Source organism: Amblyraja radiata, chromosome 47 (genome assembly GCF_010909765.2).
Source record: "Amblyraja radiata isolate CabotCenter1 chromosome 47, sAmbRad1.1.pri, whole genome shotgun sequence".
Classification (NCBI taxonomy): domain Eukaryota; kingdom Metazoa; phylum Chordata; class Chondrichthyes; order Rajiformes; family Rajidae; genus Amblyraja; species Amblyraja radiata.
Window position 1 is genome coordinate 76,990 of NC_046002.1, and position 26,739 is coordinate 103,728.

Consider the following 26,739-nt stretch of genomic DNA (forward strand, 5'->3'; position numbering starts at 1 on the left):
TTTATGGAGCTGGCCTGTGGGACTGACAGAGTGTGCGCATGTCCAATGTTATGAAGCCATGATGATGTACAGTTTAGAGTGTTTACTCGCCTTTGTATGGACGAGGAGAAAGTACATGAACTAGGTAAGGGAGGGAAAAAGGATTCATGTAATAATAATAATACAGGTTCACAATCTTTTATCCGAAATTCGGAAAACCGAACATTTTTAACTGCCGGGATTGAGGCGCAAACTTGCGACCTTGCGACCACGAGCCGAGCACTCTACCACTGAGCCACCCGTTAAACGTTAAAATCTACACTAAAAATCTTCCAATCCGAAAAGTGTCTGGTCCCAAGGTTTTCGGATAAGAGATTGTGAACCTGTAATAATAATATCTTTTATTGTCATTGCACATAAGTGCAACGAGATTTAGTATGCAGCTTCCAACCGATGTAAAGAAAAGTAAAATAAATAAATAAGCTGTGTGACGTGACCATCCGAGGGAGACAGTCCAGGGGGGATGGGGGCACTCAGCAGGGGCTGGTTCAGAGCCGCTATAGCTCTGGGAATAAAGCTGTTTCTGAGTCTGGAGGTTCGGGCATAGAAGGCCTTGTAACGTCTGCCGGAGGGAAGTAGTTCGAACAGTCCGTTACAAGGGTGTGAGGAGTCTATGGATGCTGACGGCCTTCCTGAGGCACCGTGTGGTAGATTCCCTCCAAGGCTGGTAGCTGTGTCCCAATAATCCTCTGCGCTCTGTGGACGAGGCGCTGAAGAGCTCTCCGCCTCCGTGCAGCTGAGATACCACACAGAGATGCCATACGTTAATATGCTCTCTGGTGCAGCGGTAGAAGGTTGTCAGCAGCTGCTGGGGCAGACCAGTCTTTTTTAATGTCCTCAGGAAGAACAGCCATTGCTGTGCCTTCTTGACCAGTGCAGCGGTGTTGGTGGACCATGTGAGATCCTCTGAAATGTGAGTGCCCAGAACCTTAAAGCTGGACACTCCACACTTTCCACGTAAATGGAGATTGGGGCGTATTCTCCATTATGGGACCTCATGAAGTCAATAATCAGCTCCTTGGTCTTGGAGGTGTTTAGTGACAAGTTGTTACATGAGCACCAGTCCACCAGGTTCTGCACCTCCGCTCTGTATTTTGTTTCATCACCGTTGGTGATCAGCCCAATCACTTGTGTCGTCTGCAAACTTCACGATGGTGTTGGTGTCGAATGCAGGACCACAGTCGTGAGTGAAGAGGGAGAGCATGGGGCTTAGTACACAGCCCTGTGGTGTGCCGGTGCTCAGGGTGATAGTGGAGGACAGGTGCGGGCCCAGTCTCACTGCCTGCGGTCGCTCCATCAGAAAGTTCAGGATCCAATCGCATATCGGCGAGCTGAGGCCTAGCTGGTGGGGATGACCGTATTGAATGCAGAGCTATCGTCAATGAAGAGCATCCTCACGTACGTGCCCTGTCTGTCCAGGTGAGTCAGGACAGTGTGAAAAGCCAGAGAGATTGTAAAGACGAGTCTAAGTGGGGAGTGGTTAGTAGTGGTGAGGTCACTATGTTAAAGGAACATGCACTAGTCTACAGAGATGGTATCCTCTGTTGATCTATTTGCCCTGTATGCAAATTGATGAGAGTCCAGTGAGGCAGGGATGCTGGATTTGATGTGGGAGAGGACCAGCCTTTCGAAGCACTTCATTGGGATTGGAGTTAGGGCAACCGGGCGGTGGTCGTTCAGGTGGGTGACTTTAGACTTTTTCGGCACCGGCACTATGGTGGCTGTTTTCAGGCACTTGGGGACCGTTGCCAGAGATAGAGATAGATCAAGTTCACGTTCAAGTGAGTTTATTGTCATGTGCCCCTGTATAGGACAATGAAATTCTTGCTTTGCTTAAGCACACAGAAAAATAGTAGGCATTTACTACAAAACAGATAAATGTGTCCATATACCATGATATAAATATATACACACATGAATAAATAAACTGGTAAAGTGCAAATAACAGAAAGTGGTCCGAGCCAGGTTTAATAGCCTGATGGCTGTGGGGAAGTAGCTATTCCTGAACCTGGGTGTTGCAGTCTTCAGGCTCCTGTGCCTTCTACCTGAAGGTAGCAGGGAGATGAGTGTGTGGCCGGGATGGTGTGGATCTTTGATGGTGCTGCCAGCCTTTTTGAGGCAGCGACTGCGATAAATTCTCTCGATGGAAGGAAGGTCAGAGCCGATGATGGACTGGGCAGTGTTTACTACTTTTTGTAATCTTTTCTTCTCCAGGGCACTCAAATTGCCGAACCAAGCCACGATGCAACCGGTCAGTATGCTCTCGACTGTGCACCTGTAGAAGTTAGAGAGAGTCTTCCTTGACAATCCGACTCTTCGTAATCTTCTCAGGAAGTAGAGGCGCTGATGAGCTTTTTTGATAATTGCGTTAGTGTTCTCGGACCAGGAAAGATCTTCAGAGATGTGCACGCCCAGGAATTTGAAGTTCTTGACCTTTTCAACCATCGACCCGTTGATATAAATGGGGCTGTGGGTCCCCCTCCTACTCCTTCCAAATTCCACAATCAGTTCCTTGGTTTTGCTGGTGTTGAGGGCCAGGTTATTGCGCTGGCACCATATGGACAGTTGCTCGATCTCTCTTCTATATTCTGACTCATCCCCATCAGTGATACGCCCCACAATAGTGGTGTCGTCAACGAACTTGATGATGGAGTTCGCACTGTGGTTCGCTATGCAGTCATGGGTATAGAGTGAGTACAGCAGGGGGCTGAGCACGCAGCCTTGAGATGCTCCCGTGCTGATTGTTATCGAGGCTGACACATTTCCACCAATACGAACAGACTGTGGTCTGTGGATGAGGAAGCCGAGGATCCAGTTGCAGAGGGATGCGCAGAGACCCAGTTCTGCGAGTTTGGTAACCAGTTTGAAGGGGATGATTGTGTTAAATGCCGAGCTGTAATCAATGAATAACAGCCTGACATATGAGTTTTTGTTGTCCAAGTAGTCCAGTGCGGAGTGGAGGGCCAGCGAGATCGCATCCACCGTTGATCTGTTGTGGCGGTACGCGAAGTGCAGTGGGTCCAGGTTTTTGTCGTGGTAGGAGTTGATTTGCTCCATGATCAACCTCTCAAAGCACTTCATCACCACCGGCGTTAGTGCCACTGGTCGATAGTCATTGAGGCACGTCACTCTTCTTGGGCACCGGTATGATTGATGCCCTTATAAAGCAGGTGGGGACCTCAGAAGTGAGAGGTTGAAAATGTCCGTAAAAACTCCCGCCAGTTGGTCCGCACAGGTTTTTAGATTGAGGATTCTCGTGAATACCTCCGCCAGCTGTACAGCACAGTCCTTTAGTACCCTTCCCTGGACTCCATCCGGGCCTGCAGTCTTGCGTGGATTGATCCTACGCGGAGCGCACTGTACCTCCTGAGTGCTTAGTGTTAAGGCCTGTCCCTCCGCGATGGCCGGGGTTATTCCACTCCTGGTGGTGTTGCCAGTTTCGAAGCAGGCAAAGAAGGCGTTTAGTTCGTTGGCCAGTGTGATATCACCGTGGGGACAGGCTGGGCTGCTCTTGTAGTCAGTGATGTCCCTGACACCCTGCCACATGCTTCTGGTGTCCGCGGTATTGAAGTGGTCTTCCACCCTTTGCCTGTGGATCTTTGGCCTTTTTTATGCCTTTGTTCAGGTTCCACCTGGCCGCACTGTAGGCAGAAGTGTCCCTGGATTTAAAGGCATTGTTGCGTGCCCTTAGCAGATCCTGAACCTCCTTGTTCATCGAGGGTTTCCGGTTTGGGAACATCTTTGTTTGCTTGTCCACTGTGACAGTCTCCACACAGCAGTTGATGTAGGAGAGCACAGTGGATGTGTACTCCTCCAAGTCTACCTCTGTACCACTGATTGCCTGTTGTGCAAACAGGTTCCAGTCGGTGCGATCAAAGCAGTCCTGGAGTTGTCGGGTGGCGTCCTCGGTCCATATTTAGACCGTCCTTATTGCAGGTTTGGTCTTGCGGATGAGGGGTTTGTATGCAGGCAGTAGAAACAGTGAGAGGTGATCGGTTTGTCCCAGGGATGGGCAGGGGAGAGCTCTGTAAGCGTCCTTGATGTTGGTGTACACTTTATCCAGCGTGTTTGAGCCCCTGTGTGGAGGAGTGGGGGGTCAGAGTCGTGCAACCGAAAACGCACATCAGCACCAACCAGTGTTTATCCACTCTAACCTCTGTATCAAATGTTGGCCTATAGCCTGCTCACAAAGTGATTGTCAAAGCTGTACAGCTAGCATCTCTCTACAGCTAGTACTCCCCAGCATATCGACTCAAAGCTGTACAATATAAAAATGGGCCCATTGACCAAAAATGTCCGTGGCAACCTTGCTAATCTATATGTAGAGATCTATATCAAGATATATAAATGTCTACATCTAAGACATGCTTTTGAACCTTTTGCCTAACTCTAATAATTTTCCTGCCTATATTTGTGCAACGTATACAGCAGCCTGTGGTTCATCACCCTCCCACTTGAGAATGTCCAAGACATCGTGGACACTGCCAGGGAGGCACCACACGTAGCAGATTTCAGTTATAACGGACCGAGGCTCCTGTTGCATCCCCTCACTTCTGCCAGTTACCCAATTTGCTGGCGCCATGTGGCGTGCTTCTGGTTGTGGGAGCGGAGAGAGCGAGCATCATGAAAGCTGCATGAGTGCCGGGTCTGCAAATTCTCACTTGTTTAACCCACCCCTAGGGCCTGTCCCACTTTCACGACCTAATTCACGACCTCTGCCGAGTTTGCCCTTGACTCATACTCGCAGCATGGCCGTCACTAGGTACTGGTGGCATCAAGTAGGTCGGGGCGTTTTTCTAGCCTGATGAAAAATGTCCACGAGTAAAAGTCGTGAATTAGATCCAAGACGTTCCCTCCTGGCCTTACGTAAAATGTTACCCCCTCAACCAGTAACTCTGAAGAGAAGGAATGGGTGACGTTTCGGGTCGAGACTCGCCTATCGTACAGATAATGAGGGTGGATGCAGTCTTTTAGCCGAGATTGACACAGCGGGCTGGAGTAACTCAGCGGGACAGGCAGCATCTCTGGAGAGAAGGAATGGGTGATGTTTCGGGTCGAGACCCTTCAGACTGGTGCATGTTGGTGGGTGAATTGGCTGCTGGAAGGCGCTGGTGGCGTTTCAGGTCGAGATCCTTCAGACAAGTCTGTGACAACAGCTCCCGTCAATCAAGCGAGAGACACGTCCGCTGTCACTCAGGCGAGGGGGCGGGTCCGGAAGGTGCAAGGCTGGTGGGTTGCGCATGCGTAGTGGCGCTACACTGGCAATGTATCAATGGTGAGGCGGAGGGAAGATGGAAGCAATGTTGCGCGGCAGCCGGGCGGCACTGGAGGTGAGGACAGATGAGTGCGAGGGGTCGAGCCGGGTGGTGAGGGATCGGGCTGGGAAGAGCAGGGGGAATCTGCTGACATTGACACTCGACACCGTAACGATACAGAGCAGAGCAAGTCCCCCGACTTTGAGTTTTCAGATGGTCTTTTCGCAGGGCTTGTCGACCTTCATCTTCGACTGTTACTAAACTCAGCTGTCCGCGTCCTAACTTAGAGAACCTTCGTTCCCGCTATCTCATATTGGCTCAGTATCCCACAGAACGCAAATGCTAATCTTCGAAACAAAAATACAGAAGGTGTTGATGAATACCCAGCAAGACCAGCCTCAACAGGGAGAGAAATAACCCGAGCGAAAGTTTCTGATTCGTAACTCTTCATGGGAACTAGACACCCATACAGACCTTACAATTCCTTAGCACCTTCTGATCTTTGACCTAGAGTGGCACCTGGTTAAGTAGTACTATTTAAAAAATATCCTCATGTTTGAATTACTGTGTAGCTGTTGCCTTCACATTCTTGGTGGCTACCCCAGCCTCCGCATCCCTTCCTATATTTGTAACCTCAATCAACCCCCATACTCAACACTGTAGTGTCTCCCTAAAGCTGCGATGCCCTGCCCTTTCCCCCCTATCTCTTTAGTACTATTCTTCCCCTTTGTTTGGTGCTGTGGTGTCCCAGACAGGATGACCCTCTACCACTCTGCTCCTCCAATTTTGCCTTCATACTCATCACCAATTTCTATCACAACTTTGTTCCATCTGTGTTTTTGACTGCCAGGATCCTGACCTTTGGAATTTGCTCCCTGGTCTCTCAAATTCTTGCTTCTCCTTTTCCAGAATGTAGTTAAAAGGTTTGGCCATACTTTTGATTGCTGCCTGATTAGCTCTTCATTTGATTCCCATGTTAAACATTAACTGCTTTATGCACCTGAGAATATCACAATGTTACTGAAGTGTATGTTGTGGTTTTGATGACCACAAATTGTGCAACACGTTCCGAGACACTGCAAGTGCTCAAGTGTCAGGACAAGTTAACCTGTGGTTCACATTGTATTGTGAGGGAAGCATGTGCAATGAGACCACTGATCTTGCCATTTCACTGATAAAAGCATCTTCTGATTTGTTTCCTCACTTAGTAATGTGCAAATAAAGTTTTCTTATTACCATCATTTTGTGTGATACACATCCTGTGAAACACTTTGGGGTAAGGTTAGAACAATAAATGGGCTTAATAAATACATTTTGCTGTCAGTGCAAGTTGAAACATTTTCTATATCTTCAGGGGTTGATTGTCCAATGATGTTCTAAAAAATGTTTAAAGTCACAAAGTATTGGAGTAACCCAGCCTGTCAGGCAGCATCTCTGGTAGACAAGGATAGGTAACATTTTCAGTTAGGACCCTTTAGATTGATTGTAATAGGGGGCAGAAGGCTGGATGAGAGGTGGGGATGGACCAAAGTCAGGCAATAGATAGGTAGATACAGGTTAGGTGGGTTTGATTGGCAGATGCATGGACATTTGCTCTGGCTTTCTTATGTTAACCTGTAGACTGATCTAAAAAGCAATGTAAGATCGATGTAAGGCTGGCTAGCTCTATCTCAAAGGTAGTTGTGTGAGTGGCAATGCTGAGGACATGGCACTCCCTCCACACTGCCTTCTGACCACACAGAGTGCTCCCTCTGTATCTGATGCATACACTGGAGATTTTGGTAGGTTCTTGGACATTAGACAACCGTGGAGTGATACCTTGGCATGTGATCATCTGGAGCTTTGCTGATTTATGTACGCAAACATCAAGCCAAAGGAAGCCCTGATGTTGCTGCTGGTAACTTTTTGATGGTGTTTGTCCCCTCTATCAGCTACATGGGAGGGATGCACCAAGAGTGCATATCGTCCTGGGAAACGAAGCTTGTGATCTGGACTCCATGGTTTCTGCCATTGTGTTGGCCTACTTCCTTACCAAGGTCAGTAGGTGTGATGATGTCGCCACAATACAAAGGCATTGACTAAACTTGTTTTTTTAATGATTTATACATTTGAAAAGTGTTGCTCCCTAACCTGATTCACACTGAGCCACATTCAACCGTCACCCCTCTGCTGGTTAACCGCATTAAACCCAATGCCAGCAACTCTCACCCTCTGCTCCTTCCATGGCCTCACTCCCTCCCTATCTTGGAAAATCTTGGAAAGTGTTGCAAACTGTTGAACTCCATAGACCAGTGCCATGGCAGTGGTTCGAATGTGTGCACCATCTGTAAGCAGTACCACACTTACTCGCACTGGTTCAGCTGACAGCATGTCCCAAGCCATCAGCCTTTATAGCCAAACACAAGAGTAGCAGGCAGTGAGGAGCAGCTTCCCCTCTGGCCCATGCATTGCCCTGATTTGGAAATATATCACTTGTTATCTAAAAGTTAAACCTCCTTTTCCATCAGTACTGTGAATTATCTTCACCAGATGGACTGAAGTAGTTCAAGAAGCCAACCCTCACCACCACCTCTGGAGCAGACAACAAATGCTGGCATTGTCTGAGCCCACATACCATGTGAATGAAAGAAATGTCATCTTGTGCTGTGTCCTATGTTCGTTCTTCTGACACAAAGCTTTCCCTTGTTTATAATTAAAACTATATTCATACTTTTAAACTGTCAGCATGCATTGGATTGGGGGAGGTGAGAATGCAGAATTTCTGTTTGCATTGGAAACATACATATTCATACGATTATTAGCCTAATCAACACAAACCAGAAACTAAAATAAAAAATGCCAGGAATAGCTCACGTTTCACAGATGCTGCTTGACCAGCTGAGTTTCAGATACCCAGGTAGACAAAAGTGGTGGAGAAACTCAGCGGGTGCAGCAGCATCTATGGAGCGAAGGAAATAGGCAACGTTTCGGGCCAAAACCCTTTTTCAGATTCTTTCAGATACCCAGTCTCTGCAGTTTTTTTTTAATTTTCATACACATAAACCTCCCTACTTCTATAGTCATCACTTCTATAATCATAAAAACCACTTCGACATGACATGATATGTGAACTTTTTTCTCTGCAGATGCTGCTTGATCTGCTCCATATTTGCACCATTTTATTTCAGCATTTTAATATTTGCTGTATTCTGTTTTGGAGTTAGAATTACCTGCTTGCTTTTCTACTGTTTATAAATAACTCAGGGATTGTACTATGCCTCATTTATTTTTAGTTATGCACATGGTATGGGAGCCAGCGTTTATTCCCCATTCCCAGCTGCTGCATAGGCCATTTCAGGAGACAGTTTTGCATAATCCATGTTTCTGTGGCCTGGTTAGTAACAGGCCGAGACTGAATCAGTTTATGGTCACTTTTGTTGAGATGTTTGAGATGGATTGCTTTAAATCACAGAATTTATAATCTCCAATTGTGGTGGTATTTGAACCACAAGGGAAAGTGAGATTTGAAGATAATTTGTCAGGTAATTAGCATGCTCCCAAATCCACTCTTGTTCCCTCTTGCATGTTGGGGCAAGGTAGACTTGGACATGGTGACACTCAGATTTCACAATATCAGAAGGAATAAATATCTGCAGTAACGTTCCACAGATTCATCCGTCCTCTTTTCTATATTTAAATACAGACTTCATTGGAGCAAAAGACTGCCTTTGTGCCCATCTTGAATATCCCACGATCTGAGTTTCCTTTGCGTGGCGAATGCACTTTCCTGCTGCGGGAGAGCCAGCTTTCTGAAGACCTGCTGATATTTCGGGACGAGATTGATCTGCAGAGCCTGCACAAGGAGGGACGGCTACAGTTGACGTTGGTTGACCACAATGTCCTATCCAGGTACAGGGAGCAGAAATAAGATGCTTGATAACTGGTGAGCAGTAGATCCAATGAGAACTTGAAGCATGAAATGTTGTTGGAGTAAGAAATAAAGACTTGTATTAATTAGCACCACTGAGGGAAGTGTCCTCGTCTCTAAGGTAGGGATCTGTTATTAACAGAGAGACCATGGTCTTGGATTAGCATCTCACCCGAATACACCCATCGAGCAGTTCCCCACTCGGTACAGCGCTGCTAACGTAATTTTGAAACTTTCCTTCCACTGATACAGGTGATCCCCATCTTACAACTGTTTGGAAATTCAACCTGATAGAATTCACAAATTGCTACCCAAAAAATTGGAAGTAAAATTTAATCTCGCGCAATTTACACGTTTTAACAAAAATATGTATACAAAAAATGTATGTTTTCCACCTCACATTTTCTGACGCTTGCTCTGATGATGTGGCTTTGTGTTAGAGAAAATCTTGACAGGGACAGTTTTCTAGGAAAGCAAATCACACCTCCTGCACCCCCCCCCCCCCCCCCCCCCCCCCCCCCCAATTATGTGACTCCAAATGACTGTAGAAGAAAACAAAACAGGAATTTGAAAAGGGCTGGCGAGCGCAGACCCAAGGGAGTGGGACTGATTGGCGAGCTCCTTCAGAGATGATCTGATAGATGGTCTCCTGAATGATTTTTTTCAGGAGTTATAAAGTCTCCTTACTGAAGAATGAGAAGATGCTGTTACACATTTAGATACTGGTAAACAGAGAAACATAAAATGCTGGAAATACTGTGTAGATCTGGCAGTATTTGTGGTCATTGACCTGAAAAGTTACATTTCCTAAAATTGGGAATAGTTATTCAAGTGATGGAGTATAAAATTACAGAAGCATAGAATGAGTGGGATAGGAAAGGAAGCAACAAAGATCTCTTCAGGAATTAGTTATCCAGGAACTTGAAAGCTGGATGTTGTGAGTTGTCCTTGTCTGGGTGTGCCACCGTGTGGGATGGTAGGTATCGAAGAGCATACACTATCTCTCTGCATCTGTCCCTTTCCCACAGAGCTGATGCAGACCTGGAGAGTGCCGTGACGGAAGTCATCGATCACCGACCCCTGGAGCGGCCTTTTAGCCCTGGCTGTGTCGTAACCTGTGAGCCTGTGGGCTCCTGCTCCACTCTAGTAACCGAGCGGATCGTCCAAAGAGCGCCTGACATTCTTGATAAGGAGCTTGCTTTCTTACTGCGCAGTAAGAGTTCCACTGTGATTTCTGACGTATTGGGGTATGGTTTCATTTTCAGGGCAGGTGGGTGAAGACAAGGTGGAGAGACGTTAGTAATGGAGGAATCTGACAGTGGTGTCAACATGTTTTGTTGTAGAAGTCAGTAACAGTTAACCACCTAATTGGCCATTGATTATTCGGGATTGTATTTCCTCCCATTTGGACGAGAATGGGTCAATTAGGGACAGTCTGTATGGTTTAATCTGTGCAGGTCATGCCTTACGAATTTGAGTTTTTATGAGACGTGATGAAGGTGATGGATAATAATAAGCGATTTTGGTATTCCGAAAAACGCAAGGAATCGTGGAATTTGCCAAAGGTCACTCGCTATAAAGAAACAAAAGTGAACGAAGCACTGGCTGTATAAACTGTGTATAACTTTGTATCTTTATTCATGATTTATGTGTAAAAATATATTTTATCTGAGGAATGGGGGTGCCAGGTAGCGGGAGAGTGGGGTGTAACAGCGAGAGAGAGGGGGCAGGTGCGACCAAGAGACGGGGAGAGACATTCTTGGCAGGTACGCGCACACAGACCTGCGCCTCATCTTCAGCCAGGATCGAACCCGGGTCCCCGGTGCTTCAAGCGCTGCCGAACCGCCACTGGACTGTCCCCGTCCACCCAGAGCCGAGCTGGAGCCAGCGCCTCTCCCCACACCAGCTGCAAGTCTGGGGCCACCCCGGACACCTCCAACCACCCCCGGACTGGACGGGACACCCGGGAGGGGGTTGGGACGGCCCAGCAGCATCTCAACAGCGCCCGAAGCGCCGGAGACCCGACCCCGACCACGGCGAAACGCAAGCCTGCACAGAACGCAGCACCACTGTTAGCCGAGCATGTTTATAGCGAATGACCTATGATCAGGGCATGCTCAGTCAGAATACCAAAGTCACTTATTGGGCAGTGAATGATGTCTACATGGATTTTGGTAAGGCATTGATAATGTCCCCCATGGTGCATGGGATTCATGGTGCCTTGGTCATATGGATTCAGATCTGGCTTATTGATAGAAGAGAGCGTCAAAGTATATAATGGGATATAGATCAGCTATAGAAATTGGCGGAAAAATGGCAGATGGAGTTTAATCCAAGCAAGTGTGAGGTGATGCATTTTAGGAGGTTGAATGCAAGGAAAAATACATCAATCAATACAATTGGTGGCAAGACCCTTAACAGCATTGTTGTAGAGAGGGATCTTGGAGCCCAAGTCCATAACTCCCTGAAAGTGACAAGCTATGTAGTTAGAATGGTTAAGGCATATGGTATGCTTGCCTACATAAGTCATGGTATTGAGTGTAAGAGTCAGGATGCCATGATGCTGCTTTATTGGACTTTGGTTAGGCTACATTTGGAATATTGCATTCAGTCTGGTCACACCAATACAGGAAGGATGTAGAGGCTTTGTAAAAGATGCAGAAGCGGTTTATTAGATTGATACTGGCGGTGCAACTGGCGGTGCAGGCTCGAAGGGCCGAATGGCCTACTCCTGCACCTATTTTCTATGTTTCTATGTTTACTTGGATTAGAAGGTATTAGATAGAAGGAGAGATTGGATAGACTTGGATTGTTTTCTCTTGTTCGCTGAGAGGAGTACTGATAGAAATATATAAAATTATGAGAAGCATAGGGTGGACAGCCAGAATCTTTATTTGCAAGATAGTCAGCAACAAACATGTTTAGGAAGACAGACCCAAAAAACTGGAATAACTCATTGGGTTAGGCAGCATCTCTGGAGAAAAAGAATAGGTGACGTTTCGGGTCAAGACATTTTTTCAGATTGATGTTTTGGTTGAGACCCTTCTTTACCTCTATCTGCAGTTCCTCCCTACACAAACCTGTTTGGGAACCTGGAACAGGACAGAATGGGAGTAGAGAGGGAACTCTTCGCGCAGAGAGCAGAGCTTACGGGAAGAGCTTGAGGTGAACTGTAGAGACAGGTTTAAGGCAAAGCTGGATAAACACAAGGAAGAGAGCAATTGAGGGGAGATGGGGAGGCTGATGTGGAGCTGAAACACTCACATGGAATGGACAGACTGAATGACCTAATCCCGTGCAGTAGGTTTATGTTTATAGCGTTGCAAGGCCAAGCTGATTACTTCATTGCTCCTAAACTGCAGGTACCATAGTGTTGGACTGTATCGACATGGCTTCAGCAGCAGGGAAAGTTACACCAAAGGACTCTGAGTATGTTGCTGTGTTAGACTCCAGATTCCACGATCTCCCGCCCAGCAACACTGTCTTCGAGGCACTGCAAGAAGCCAAGTTTGACGTTAGAGGTAACTATCATTCCATCGGCGATGCCCCAGAACCAACCTTGGGTCCGTGGAGGTGGGATTGGAAAGGGGAAGAGGTCAGGAATTAATATGGTTGTGTTATACTGGGAGACCACCATTTTACTGTAAGGAATGCAGCGGATGATCTAGGCACAGCTAGTGTCACAAGTGGGAGGTGAGAAAGGCCCAGTGTTCATTGTCAGATAAGTTTGAGATGAATATCAGTCAGTACTGTGGTATCCAGGAGAAGTGCTTCTGTAATGCCCTCTGGTTGACCAGAGAGATGACGGGGCTTGAGTTTAGTCTTTCCCTCTGCACCAACCCTCCCAGCTTTCTGCATTCCATTCTCTCATCAATTGCTCCATCCTACAATGACCTCATGTTTGACTTCCTCCCTCTCTTTTTGTTCAACCCGCTGAACTCTGGCTCTAAGCCACAATAGACAATAGGTGCAGGAGTAGAGGCCATTCGGCCCTTTGAGCCAGCACCGCCATTCAATGTGATCATGGCTGATCATCCCCAATCAGTACCCCGTTCCTGCCTTCTCCCCATATCCCCTTTAAGAGGCCTATCTAGCTCTCTCTTGAAAGTACCCAGAGAACCGGCCTCCACTGCCCTCTGAGGCAGAGAATTCCACAGGCTTACAACTCTCTGTGAGAAAAAGTGTTTCCTCGTCTCCGTTCTAAATGGCTTGCCCCTTATTCTTAAACTATGGCTCCTGGTTCCGGACTCCCCCAACATCGGGAACATGTTTCCTGCCTCTAGCGTGTCCAAACCCTTAACAATCTTATATGTTTCAATAAGATCACCTCTCATCCTTCTAAACTCCTGAGTGTACAAGCCCAGCCGCTTTATTCTCTCAGCATATGACAGTCCTGCCATCCTGGGAATTAACCTTGTAAACCTACACTTCACTCCCTCAATAGCAAGAATGTCCTTCCTCAAATTAGGGACCAAAACTGCACACAATATTCCAGGTGTGGTCTCACTAGGGCCCTGTACAACTGCAGAAGGATCTCTTTGCTCCTATACTCGACTCCTCTTGTTATAAAGACCAACATGCCATTTGCTTTCTTCACTGCCTGCTGTACCTGCATGCTTACTTTCATAGACTGATGAACAAGGACCCCCAGATACCGTTGTACTTCCCCTTTTCCCAACTTGACGCCATTTAAATAGTAATCTGCCTTCCTGTTTTTTATACTAAAGTGGATAACCTCACATTTATCCACATTAAACTTCATCTGCCATGCATCTGCCCACTCCCCCAACCTGTCCAAGTCGCCCTGCATTCTCATAGCATCCTCCTCACAGTTCACACTGCCACCCAGCTTTGTGTCATCTGCAAATTTGCTAATGTTACTTTGAATCCCTTCATCCAAATCATTGATGTATATTGTAAATAGCTGCGGTCCCAGCACCGAGCCTTGCGGTACCCCTTGCGGTGCCTGCCATTCTGAAAGGGACCCGTTAATCCCTACTATTTGTTTCCTGTCTGCCAACTAATTTTCTATCCATGTCAGCACTCTACTCCCAATACCATGTGCCCTAATTTTGCCCACTAATCTCCTATGTGGGGCCTTATCAAGTGCTTTCTGAAAGTCCCGGTACACTACATCTACTGGCTCTCCCTTGTCCATTTTCCTAGTTACATTCCCAATAAATTCCAGAAGATTAGTCAAGCATGATTTCCCCTTCGTAAATCCATGCTGACTAGGACCGATCCTGTTACTGCTATCCAAATGTGCGGCTTTTTCATCTTTTATAATTGACTCCAGCATCTTCCCCACCACCGATGTCAGGCTAACTGGTGTATAATTCCCTGTTTTCTCTCTCCCACCTTTCTTAAAAAGTGGGATAACATCAGCTCTGTGAGGTCCCATTTTATAAGTTTCCACACATTGTTTGCAGTGAATGCAGGTGGTCATGACCATTGTACTGGCACCTGCTTTTGGGGAAAGCCCTCCAATTATTCCTCATCTTCCTTACCCAATAGTTCTACAATTTCATATTTTCAGCATCCATTGTTTAGCTATCTTAATTTTCTTATGTGTCCTTGTCACAACACTCGGTACATTTAAAACTAAATCTCTTTGTTATGCCTCTGTTTTTTGACAGTTTTCTGGCCCAATATCTTTGTTGGTTGTTTGGAATGAGCCCTGACCTGGACCTGTTGGCACATTGATCCGTGGCTTTTCCCAATGTGAGAATGGATCGGGATAGTTGAGAGTGATAGTTACCATCCTAAGTTGTTTATTTCTGCCAGGACTGACCACAGAGCAGATGCTGAGGAAGGACCTGAAAGCTGCGTTTGGCGGAGATGTTCGCTTGGCCATCAGTGCCGTCTTCTTGACGCTTGAGGTAAGTTATGTGGGGCAGTAGAACACTTGAATGGAAGTACGGGTGCCAGTGAAGCAGGAGGGTGAGACAATGTACAGACCTCGGCATGGATTTATAGGCCTTGGCTGTTGCAGCTTTTTCCTGGGCTTAAATTAGGGAGCAGGTTGCAGCGGGGCAGTGAAGGTAGGCTGCAATACCCCAGTGTAGGAGATGGAGAATTTCAGAAGGTTCTGTTGGAGAGGAAGTGTCCTCTTGTTGCTTTGGGAATGGGAGGGGGGCAGTGCGGTATAGATCAGCATTTGAGTCATAGTCATGGAGTCAGACAGTTTGGAAAGCATTATCCACACCAACCAGGGACACACATTAATTGCATCTTCCAAATCCTAGCCCCTAGCCTTCTATATCTGTATGTTTCAAGTACTTGTCCACATATCAATTCAACTCTGCTTTCTCCACTCTCTCCGGCAGTGTGTTCTGGGTCCTTGCTACTCTTTGGGTGAAGGTCTTCCTCAGATCCCCTCTAAACCTCTTCTTCCTGGCCCCAAGTCTGTGTCCTCCATTTTTATCTTCCGTTGATAAGGGGAAGTGTTCTCTGTAGTTTATATGTATATTTTTACATGCTTCATTCATGTTCCCTCTCAACCTTCTCCCCCCCAGGGAAAACACATTGAGCCTCATAACTGAAATGGTCCATTCTTACCTACATTATCTATTCATGCCATCACCTTCAAAGATCTTTCGATTTGTGCACCAAGATCCCTCTGTTCCATCCATGTACCCTTGGATCTTACCATTAAGATGTATTTTCTAGCCTTGTTAGTACTCCCAAAAGTCTGTGGAATTCTCTGCCTCAGAGGGCAGTGGAGGCGGGTTCTCTGGATGCTTTCAAGAGAGGGCTCTTAATAATAGGGCTCTTAATAATAGCGGAGTCAGGGGATATGGGGAGAAGGCAGGAACAGGGTACTGATGATCCATGTACAGCCAGGTACAGCCATGATCACATTGAATGGCGGTGCTGGCTCGAAGGGCCGAATGGCCTACTCCTGCACCTATTGTCTATTGTCAAATTGCATCATCTCCCATTTATCAAGATCACATTTCATCTCACATTTTGCTATCATGTCAGCAAAGTCCACCCTCCACATTATCAACAACTTCAATCTTTATCATCTCTGAACTTACTGATCACGCCTTCTACATCCACATCTAAATTGTTCGTGTATATAATGAACAGCAAGGGACCCAGCACTGATCCTTGAAGAACACCACTAGTTACAGGCATCTGATCACAAAACAAGCCTCTTTCACCTATTGCCTAGCCAATTGTGGATCCAATTTGGTGACGATACCCACAAATACTTCACTAACAGTGATGCCCCCAGATGAATGCTGATCAAGCAGGTTTTCTAACAACCCACCCACACCTCAACTCCCAATCTCTTACAGAGGGAGATGAATTAGAATTGTTATTGGTGCGAGTGATAGTTTGTTGGGGACCACGAGATAAGGATGCTGGGAGGTGAGATGGAGTTAAGATATAGATTGTACCATTGAATTGAGGAAGAGAATGGTTTTTTGTTTCTGTGTAACAAAATTGTCGCATGTTTGGCATGTCATTTGTATTGGGATGTACTCGTCCTCAGTGCCGATTAAATGTATCATTAAGATTGAATTGTTAAGATTATGAGTGAATCTGTAAGAAATCTGGGATCTGACGTACCTGCCATAGTTAGATTGCCAGGTTATTCTGAGGTGGCAGTATTGGAGCTGTACTGCATTTCCCTACTTTGCTCCCAACCCCCCCACCCCCCTCCACCCCCTCCCAATGCAGTGAAGTGTACAGGGTTGATCTACAAAATGGACTTGACTGTACTTTCACCTTTTCCTGCAGGAATTTCTGGCCCGTCCCCGTGTGAAGGAGGAATTGGAAGATTTCTGTCGGACAAGAGGTTATGACGTTCTGGTTATCATGACCGTTTCCTTCAATGAGAAGAAGGAACCTTCTCGTCAGCTAGCTGTCTACAGCCCCTGCAGCCATTTCAGGGAATTGGTAAGGTGCATTGGCCTGTAGTCAGATGATAGATGTCTGCTCTACTATAGTTTACCAGACACTGGTCTGCCAGATAGAACCAGTGCAAAGTCTGTTAGGCAACACAGAATTAGCCTAGGTAACATTAAGTGTATCGAGGTGGATGAACCTGATCCAAGGTTGTATCTGAAGTTTCAAGTCAAGTCAAGTTTATTTGTCACATACACATACGAGATGTGCAGTGAAATGAAAGCTGTTAGTTACTGTTAGTTACTGTGAGTGTGTGTAAATGATGAGGTCAACACCCTTTCTCTGTAGTCTTCAGGGAGATGAGTGGCTGTAGATAATGGAGAAGCAGTTGGTGTTGATGGAATTGATCCTTTTAAGCTGTCATGGCATTGGCAAAGTTATGGAATGAGCCCAGGATGAGAAGGTTTTGTTCTGTTCAGTTCTGTGAGCACAGAGGTTGGGAGATGAGAATGGTCAGCATAGCTTGGTTAGGGTGGGAGCTGAGTGAATATTTAAAAAAAATAATTATATGCGTTAATGTAATGGCCATTAGGAAGGTTTTTGACAAGATAAAACATGGGAGACTCATTCAAACGGTAAGAGCCCTTGGGATCCAAACCCGTTCAATAAATTGAACTTGAAATTGGATTGATGACAGCAGGATGCTGGTGGTGGGTAGTGTTTGTAAGTCTATAAACAGTCGTGTCATGCAGAGACCTTTGTTAAGTACATTAACAACCTAATATCAAAGGTAAGAAGTATGATAAATTTTCCGATGACATGAGAGTTGGTGATAATAAGGAAAGTAGTCATCAGCTGCAGAATAGTGTTGATCAGAAGGTCAGGTGGCAGAGCATTGACAGACTGGATTTATTTCAGAAAATGTGAGGTGATTACTACGGCGGGGATATAGAGTGAAAGGAAGAAGCTGAAGATCAGGATACACAAAAATGCTGGAGAAACTCAGTGGGTGCAGCAGCATCTATGGAGCGAATGAAATAGGCAACGTTTCGGGCAGAAACCCTTCTTCAGACTGATGGGGGGTGGGAGGAGGTGGGGAGAAGAAAGGAAAAAGGAGGAGGAGCCCGAGGGCTGAGGGAGAGTTAGGAAGGGGAGGAGACAGCAAGGGCTAACAGAATTGTGAGAATTCAATGTTCACGCCACCAGGATGCAGACTCCCCAAGCGGAATATGAGGTGCTGTTCCTCCAATTTGCCTACTCTGAAGATCAGGATCCCTGAAGGCAGCAGCACAGGACAATAAGGTGGTTAATAAGGCGTTCATTACAAGGGCATGGAATATGAGAACAAGGAGGTAAACCATGAAAATACCATGTAAGCCATTGGTGAAGTTACAGCTGGAGCACTGTGTGCACACAATAAGAAGTGTGTAGCAAAATCAGTAATGCGATTAGAATGCAGGTAACTAAGGAGGGCTGGTCTTGCCAGCAATCCCACACTGTTAAATATGGAAAGTCATGGGATTGTGGGTTGTGGATTGGCCTGAAAAGAGCAATTCTAGATTGTAACCTTCAGACTCTGCAATTGCAGGTGAGCTGTGCATTGGAGAAATCTGAGGCTCCTTCGCTGCAGCTGTTGCCAATGTATAGCCCGTCCTCAGAGATTGCTGCCTACTCCCAGGGCAACCGGTTGGCTTCTCGCAAGAAGGTGCTGCCCATCATTGAGATCTTGCTAAAGGCACTGGAGACAAAAGGAGCAACAGCAATGCATGGGTGCCACGGATGGAAGGAAACCAGCAACATAGCCCAAATGGTGCCAACAAGTTGCGCAGAGGACATCTGCCAGGACGAAGACTTGCAGCTGCCTCCTACTCCCATGAACAGCCTGGTGGACGGTTGCCCACTCGATGGTGGCTTGCCCAAGCTGACACCAGAGGACATCCTGGAGAAGATTAACCAAATGCCTGGCAAGAGGTTGGCAGGCACACCTTGCTCTGACAGCCATTAACCCTGGAATTGTGTAGTCTGACTGATTGTCGTTCTGTTCTTTTGACACAGTAGGTAGGAGAAGCCATTTGAACCACTTGATGTGGCTGACCCTTGCCAATGCCTTTAGGCAGTAAGTTGTTGTGAGTAGGACAATGGAAATGTGAGCTGTAAGCCCCATCCCCGGCTGCTGCCAAACGGGCTTCCTGAACCTAGGGCTGGTATCAATCATTGCTCTTCCACATAATCCGACAACTCACACATATCTTAACAACGTAGAAACAGAAACAGCCCGTTTAACTTCAGGACCTGTTCTGCTATTCAATGCAATTAGGGTGATGTGTGCCCTGAATTACTCTCTTTTCCCCCACCCACCCACCCTCCCTTCCCATCCGACAGTAAAAGTTTATCAATCTCAGATTTAAAAGCAATAGCTGAGCATCAATTTCCATCAGCAAGCGAATTCCAAACTTCCATCATACATTGTGTGCAAACAAGTTTCCTATCACTTCTTAAGGATTTAGTTCCCAATTTTACAAATTGCTGCATCCCAGGTACCCCAACCAACAAAAATTGTTCTCTCTATCCTGTCAGCTCCTCTTTGCTAGTATCAACGTGTCAATAAAACTACTCAACCTTTTAAATTCTAGGTATACAACTATCTCTTCTTGCAGTCTAGGTATTCCAAAAACCTAGGTCTTTCCAATGCCAACATGTCTTTCGGTGATAAGCCATTCCTCTGTAATGGAACAAGAATCCATACGTTGATGGTTTCGGTTAAGAGACCTGTATATTATTCAAAGGAATGTGAGATAAGGCATGGGGTAAGTAAACTATCTCCCAGTACCCCCCTTCCCCCAACACCAAGTTGCCCAGACTTTGAATGAAAACCCCAAGGGAGAAGTAGACCAGTTCTAAATTTGGCAGTGACCACTCGCTGTCTGGGAGGCAGCAGCTCCTGATATCTTCTACATATTAGCAGGTACTGAGATTTTAGGAATTAGGAAATCCATTCTGCTTAAATCCCAGAAGCTGGAATTGTGTAGTCGGACTGGATATGTTCAGAACGCCAAGAAAGACAGCTTGGCTATACTTGAAATATTGTGTGCAATTCTGGTCGCCCCATGCAGGAAGGCATGTGCAGGCTTTGAAGAGCCTTGGGACTGATTACCAGAAGCAGCCAGCAGAAGGCAGGATGCTCCACTCCACCAGTAAAACTATGTTGGAATGTCCCTGTAGTGGGAGGGGTGGAGTTTGGCTCCAGACCAGCACCAAAGATACAAAACAGGAAGAGCAGAACAGCAATGAGCAGAATTCAGGAAGTTGCTGCTTGTGTGTCGCAAAACAAACCTGCATGTGAAGAAACTGGCTTGAAGAAAAACTTCCTCTTCCACCACTGGGTCAAAGGTGGGGAAAATAACCAAGACTGGAGCTTCATTAGAACTCACTGCAGCAGAAATTACTAACCGCAATAAAAAGCACAAGTGTTCAATGATTTGGCTATCAAAACCTGCCCATGTGTTTTGCCTGTAATGATGGTTGTCCTGAAATGCCATCACATTAAAGATTTGAGCGGTCTCCCATTCATATTGTATCGGTCGCATCCTGATATCTCAAACACTTCACTGCCCATGTGGTGCCTTTGATGAGGCACTTCTGCATGTTGGAGAGACTCTGTAGGTGAGGTGATAGAACGGACTTCTGTCAGCCCTTTCTCAATGGAACCAAATGTTCACACCAATAATTTGAAGACAAATACACAAGGTCACCGTGATGCTTCAGGTCGATAGCAATCCCTCAACTATCATCGCACATGAGAGTTAATGTAGTCATTATCACTTTCCATTTGAGGGATATTGTCGTGCATAAATTGCTTGCTGTAACCTTCAATAAAACAGCAACTTAATGTTTCAGTGAATGACCCCCACACAATTTTATATAAATCAATCTTGTCTCTCACTCGTCCGTTCTGAAAATACAGACCTAGCCTCTCCATAATTGGAATGCTCTAACCCAGGCATTATCCTAGTTCTCTCCTGTTTTCTCTTATTTCTGAGATTAATTTGTTAACCATTTGTTAGTATTTTATCAGCAGCAATTTTATTGAGGTTTTTGCCCCATTTATGAGAATCATGGACTGATAGATGCCTTTGTGATTTGCTAGTCTGTGGCAGGGTTGTTGAATTAGTCCCATCCTTGTGATTTTTGTTCTTAATTGCTTTTTGGAAGTCTCAGGCTACACTTTCTCAAACACAGTGACATTGTATTGCATTAAATCTTTGGCCTCTGACCTGACTCTCCTGTCATTGGAAACAGATTCATCATTGTCATTACTGCTAACAATCTAATGGCTTCTGTACCCACAGTCACCTTGTGTAGCTATCCAATGGGTTCAAATCCAACCATCGGGAAATTTAAGGTAGACACAAAATGCTGGAGTAACTCAGCGGGATAGGCAGCATCTCTGGAGAGAAGAAACGTCACCCATTCCTTCTCTCCAGAGATGCTGCATGTCCTGCTGAGCCTGTCTACCTTCCATTTAAACTAGCATCTGCAGTTCTTTCCTACACATCGGAACATTTAAATATGGTTAATTAAATAAAACAAATAGCAATAGTAATATGTCCTTAAAATAAATTCATGTAAACTCCCATGGAAATATGCCATAGCCAATCTGGCTACCTGTGACTCCAAACCCACAGTAATGTGGTTGAACTGGTTGAACAAGGCATTCAGGGTGTAAGTAGGGATGGACAGTAAATGTTCACATTTGTAGTGACATGTACATGCCACCAATATCACCTATCCTGGCAAGACCGTGCATCATAGAATCATAGACAGTTGTGACAGAGAATATAATCTTCATGCCCACTTTATTGGCCAAATGGCAGTCAAGTCACCTCACCAAATTTCCCAACACTCACCTCACAGTCATTGAAGCTGCAGGTCGTCAAGTGGTTACTCAGGCTGGTACTAAAGAAGGTCTGTCTTGAGAACCCTTTCAGGCAGTGATTTCCAGATTCAACCCATCCTTTTCAGGTGAAAACATATTTCCTCAATTCTCCTCTGTTTCCATCTTAAATCTGAATAAGGCATCCCCTTAATCTCCTCTGCACTGGTTTATCCGATCCTTTCCTCAGTCCGTGCCCAGAGCTGTGCACATACTAATATCTAAGTGGACTGAACTCTAATCATTGTTTCATATAATGCTGCCATTGAGCTTCCTGTTGGCCTTCATAGCGAGAGGATTTGAGTACAGGAGGAAGGAGGTCCTACTGCAGTTGTACAGGGCCCTTGGTGAGACCGCACCTGGAGTATTGTGTGCAATTTTGGTCTCCTAATTTGGGGAACGACATTCTTGATATTGAGGGAGTGCAGCATTGGTTCACCATGTTAATTCCCGGGATGGCGGGACTGTCATATGATGAAAGAATGGATTGACTGGGGTTGCATTCACTGGAATTTAGGATGGGAGGGGATCTTATAGAAACGTATAAAATTCTTATGGGATTGGACAGGCTATATGCAGGAAAAATGTTCGCTATGTTGGGGGAGTCCGGAACCAGGGGTCACAGTTTAAGAATAAATGGTAGGTCATCTAGGACTGAGATGGAGATGAGGAAAAACGTTTTCACCCAGAGAGTTGTGAATCTGTGGAATTCTCTGCCACAGAAGGCAGTGGAGGCCAATTCACTGGATGTTTTCAAGAGAGAGTTAGATATAGCTCTTAGGGCTAACGGAATCAAGGGATATGGGGAGAAGCAGGAGTGGGGTACTGATTTAGAATGATCAGCCATGATCATATTGAATGGCCTACTCCTGCATCATTGGTTTCTATGCCATGCAGAATATGGCAAGTATCCTGGCTTCTTAACCACATTATTTATCTTTATGACCAATTGTACATGTATTCCTAATCACAGTTCGTTACATTTCCTGACTGAATTCCATTTGCTGCTTATGTCTGTTGATTATATATTTCTTCCTCACTGTAAGTAATTTATAATCAATTATATTATTAATTATTGTAATAAACATATAATTAAAGCCATAGATTTATAGAGCATGGAAACAGGCCCTTCGGCCCTACTTGCCCATGCCAACAAAGATGCCTCATCTACACTAGTCCCATCTATCTGCATTAAAGTAAAACTCCATTAACCATTCCTCAGCCCACTTGCCCAACTGATCAAGATCCTGCTGTAATTTTTGATAACCATCTTTGCGATCTACAATATCACCCACTTTAGCGTCATCTGTAATCTTACTATTTATGCCTTGTACATTCTTATTAATATGATTATATGTTTAATATAATAATTAAAATATATCAGCTGCCCACTCTCAATTCTATCCTCAGGGGCAGAGGTCAGTGCACCCGGCCAGGTCTCCATGTTGTTGGAGATTAAGGGTGAAGAGTTTCAGTCACAGAGCACAGAAAGGGAGCAGGGACAGGAATCTCTACATCCGTGAATCTCAATGTGTGTCCGGTCACCAGAATTACTCTAATGAAGGACTTCTTTCATGCGCAGGCTGAGAATTTGCTACTGTTCTAGAAACATAGAAAATATGTGCAGGAGGAAGCCATTCGGCCCTTTGAGCCAGCACCGCCATTCATTGTGATCATGGCTGATTCAATAACCCGTGTCTGCCTTCTCCCCATATCCCTTGATTCCACTAGCCCCTAGAGCTCTATCTAACTCTCTCTTAAATCCATCCAGTGATTTGGCCTCCACTGCCCTCTGTGGCAGGGAATTCCACAAATTCACAACTCTCTTTAATATTCAAGTAAAAGACAAAGGAAGCATTAACATTATTGATGGTGTATATGGGGATCTGTTTCCTCAGGGGCAGAGGGGTTAGTGACCGGAGGATAAGACCTAAGATATTTGACAAAGGACCACTGGAAGAAAAATGTGCTTTTTAACACAGTTACGTTATAATATGGACTGTATAGGCTGTATTACGGGGGAACCAGTCAATAGAAACATTTATTTCAAATGGAAAAGTTGCAACTTTGGGAGGAATGAGCAGCGATGGACTAATTAGACTGCTCCTGCGAGGTCGACAGGGCAGAGTTGGTTGGGTGGCTAACTTCCTGCGCTGCCAATTCTGCGATTATATCACGGTTATACAAGGAACAGCTTGTATCCTCCACATTTACTTAGCTACTGGTAGGAGTGTGCTGACAACACAACAGAATGTGAACTGCTATCTGTGGTGGTAATTCTCTGGTTTATTGAATGGAGAACCAGAGTCCCTGCCCCTCCTTATTACAAAGCTAGTAAAAGTGTGACTGTCGCGAGGAAACAGACACAGTCGCGACACCTACAACCAAAGATCTTTGCCTACAACAGCCAAACCATAGCGAAATAAACTGGAACAACGGGCCAGGCAGCTTTTGGGTAGGGGAATGAAAAGACAATGTTTCGGGTCTGGACCTTTCTAATCTACGCATGAGAACTGGTCAGTGCAATGAAGTTATGATTGGTATAAAGGCATGAAAACGGCAGCAGAAGAGAAAAATAAACGTTGATACCTGCTTTTAAACAGCATTCGAATGCGTTGACAAACGTAATATTAACTTACAACCTTACGCCCGTTTTTATATGAATAACTGAAATAATTAATTTCACGTTAATGCCAAAATTCTTCATTTCCCTCCAAATGACACTGATCGAAATTTAGATAGGGATGTCCTGGGAATATATTAATATTTACAGACAGGCTCCTCCTGTCCAGATCAAACTCGACGGCGCTAGGACCCAGTCAGCGATGTTTTGAACGCGTTGTTCAATGAAGTGACGGAGTAAAAAGGGTGTCTGCTGACAATGTGGTTTCTCATTCTGATCCTTCGTCACTGGGGGAGGGCAAGGGGAAGAGGAAGAGGAGAGGTGGGGTGGGGGGGAAGAGAAACAGGGCTGGCAAAAATAAGGCAATCAGAGAAACAGGCGAGCCCGGAGCACGAACGATCCAAAGTTTGTTTCAAAATAAGTTAGTAACAAATGTCATGAATTCGCCGCTAGTGGTAAATAACGCTGAAGAGAGACAGGACAAGCGACATAAAGGGAAAGGAGACACAGCGGAACAGAATGGGAGGTGAGTGCGAAGGAAGGTGTTTTTTTTTCTCCGCTTAAATGAGCAGGTTTCGAGGGAATTCGAGCTAGAATTGACACGTCAGGTGGCAGGAGGAGTGTGTCAACACCCCCCCCTCCTCCCCCTCCAACTTTTATTGGCCTGACAACTCGACCAGGTACTAATTATTAAATATGTTCCATGCCTTTAAATTATTTTTCTTAAAGGTCCGTTTGATGTTTAGATTTCATAACTGCTTTGTACATAGTTGGTGACCGTTTTTTTTTAGCAATGTTTGTTTCCGTGGAGTGAGTAGCTCCTGGGCCTCCCTGTTTCTGGAAAGGCCATGGCCTGTTTGAGTAGTGTTTTCATCCTCGCCTCTGAGAACGTAACCTGTCATTTGCCTCGGTGACAACAGCTTTCCATGTGTAGTCGAGAGAAAAACGTTTGTATTTCTCTGACGACGTTAAGACGTTTAAATGCTGGAATCTTGAACAAAGTGCTGGAGGGACTCAGCAGGTCAGGCAACATCTGTGAAAGGAAATTGTTCAGACGACGTTTCGGACTGAAGAAGGGTCCAATCCGAAACGTGTTCTGTCCATTTCCCTCCACTCATACTGCTTGGCCCGCTGACTTCCCTTGCCTTGAACTTTGTTTGTTTTGCATTCTATGGCGCTTGGATCCCTCAACGCTTTTCATATAATAGTTAAGTTATCTTGAGTCGTCATTGTGCGACGCAGGAAATAATGCCAACCAATATGCACGCAGTAAACTTCCTTACAATAATCACTTAACTTAAGTTACAACCTTACGCCCATTTTTATATGAATCACTGAAATTAATTTCACGTAAAAATCGCTGATGCTTTTAACGATTTGCAGATTCTCCAATGTAGAGACCACGTCTGTGAACACTCAAACCCCACACTAAACGAGAAAAAGGTGGGGATTCTAAACGCGAATCGCTATTTTACCTGGATGCAGTGAACATAAGAGGAACAGGACAAGGCCAATTGACCGTGCTCCTGCTCCCACACACATAACGTGATCCACCTTTTGGAAGATCCAAGCTTGTCTAATCTGACCCAGAACAATACTTTTCCAACCTCTGACTCCCTTTGTAGTTTCAATGTCTCAACCTCTGCCTTGAATGTGTTCAATAATGTTATTTCCACTGCTCCCTCTTGGGGCAGGCAATTTCTGAGATTCATTACCCATTTAGAGAAAAGCATAATTTTAAAGAGGTGGTCTCAAAATATGAAACTGATCCCAATGCTTGATGCCCCCCACCATGTCCTCTCAGCATCCACTCTGGCAATACTCATTGGAATTGTGCATGTTTTAGAACAATCACCTCTCATTCTTCTGCAATCCTCTGCATGTTGGCTTAACCTTCTTATTAAACCTTTCATCCCAAGATTCAAGTTAGCAAACATTTTCTGCATTGCCTCTGTTGCAAGCACACCCTTCCTCAAACACTGAGACCAAAACCATGTATAGTTCTCCAAGTGTGTGTTCCCATCAACAAAGTTCCTATTTTTATCCCACAGAATAAAGGCCAACATTCCATGAACTTCCCTAATTCATTGTTTTATCAGTTGGGGTATGGTGCTGCCAAAGTGGA

General features: G+C 45.4%; 2 protein-coding genes across 2 annotated transcripts in view; both read left to right on the forward strand.

The window, feature by feature from the left end:
• Positions 1 to 5,249: 5,249 nt before the first annotated feature.
• prune1 (prune exopolyphosphatase 1) lies at positions 5,250 to 20,954 on the forward strand. Its single transcript, XM_033015844.1, has 8 exons — positions 5,250 to 5,369; positions 7,226 to 7,330; positions 8,977 to 9,182; positions 10,230 to 10,414; positions 12,564 to 12,722; positions 14,986 to 15,080; positions 16,951 to 17,109; positions 18,647 to 20,954. The coding sequence occupies exons 1-8, from the start codon at positions 5,331 to 5,333 to the stop codon at positions 19,061 to 19,063; spliced, it is 1,365 nt and encodes a 454-aa protein (XP_032871735.1). The 5' UTR covers positions 5,250 to 5,330; the 3' UTR covers positions 19,064 to 20,954.
• A 3,975-nt stretch (positions 20,955 to 24,929) lies between these two features.
• Positions 24,930 to 26,739, forward strand: part of LOC116968911 (BCL2/adenovirus E1B 19 kDa protein-interacting protein 2-like) — a 28,260-nt gene continuing 26,450 nt past the window's right edge. The window contains exon 1 of the mRNA XM_033015893.1: positions 24,930 to 25,140. Coding sequence (XP_032871784.1) covers positions 25,052 to 25,140 — 89 coding nt within the window. The 5' untranslated portion in view covers positions 24,930 to 25,051. The remainder of the gene's footprint in view (positions 25,141 to 26,739) is intronic.

What these genes read in the sequence shown, in the direction of transcription:
- prune1 (XM_033015844.1), top strand. Translation starts at nt 5,331, where the DNA reads ATGGAAGCAATGTTGCGCGGCAGCCGGGCGGCACTGGAG. An exon ending in TGGCCTACTTCCTTACCAAG is followed by an intron (nt 7,331 to 8,976) that starts GTCAGTAGGTGT and finishes ATTTAAATACAG; the next exon opens with ACTTCATTGGAGCAAAAGAC. An exon ending in AGCCAAGTTTGACGTTAGAG is followed by an intron (nt 12,723 to 14,985) that starts GTAACTATCATT and finishes TATTTCTGCCAG; the next exon opens with GACTGACCACAGAGCAGATG.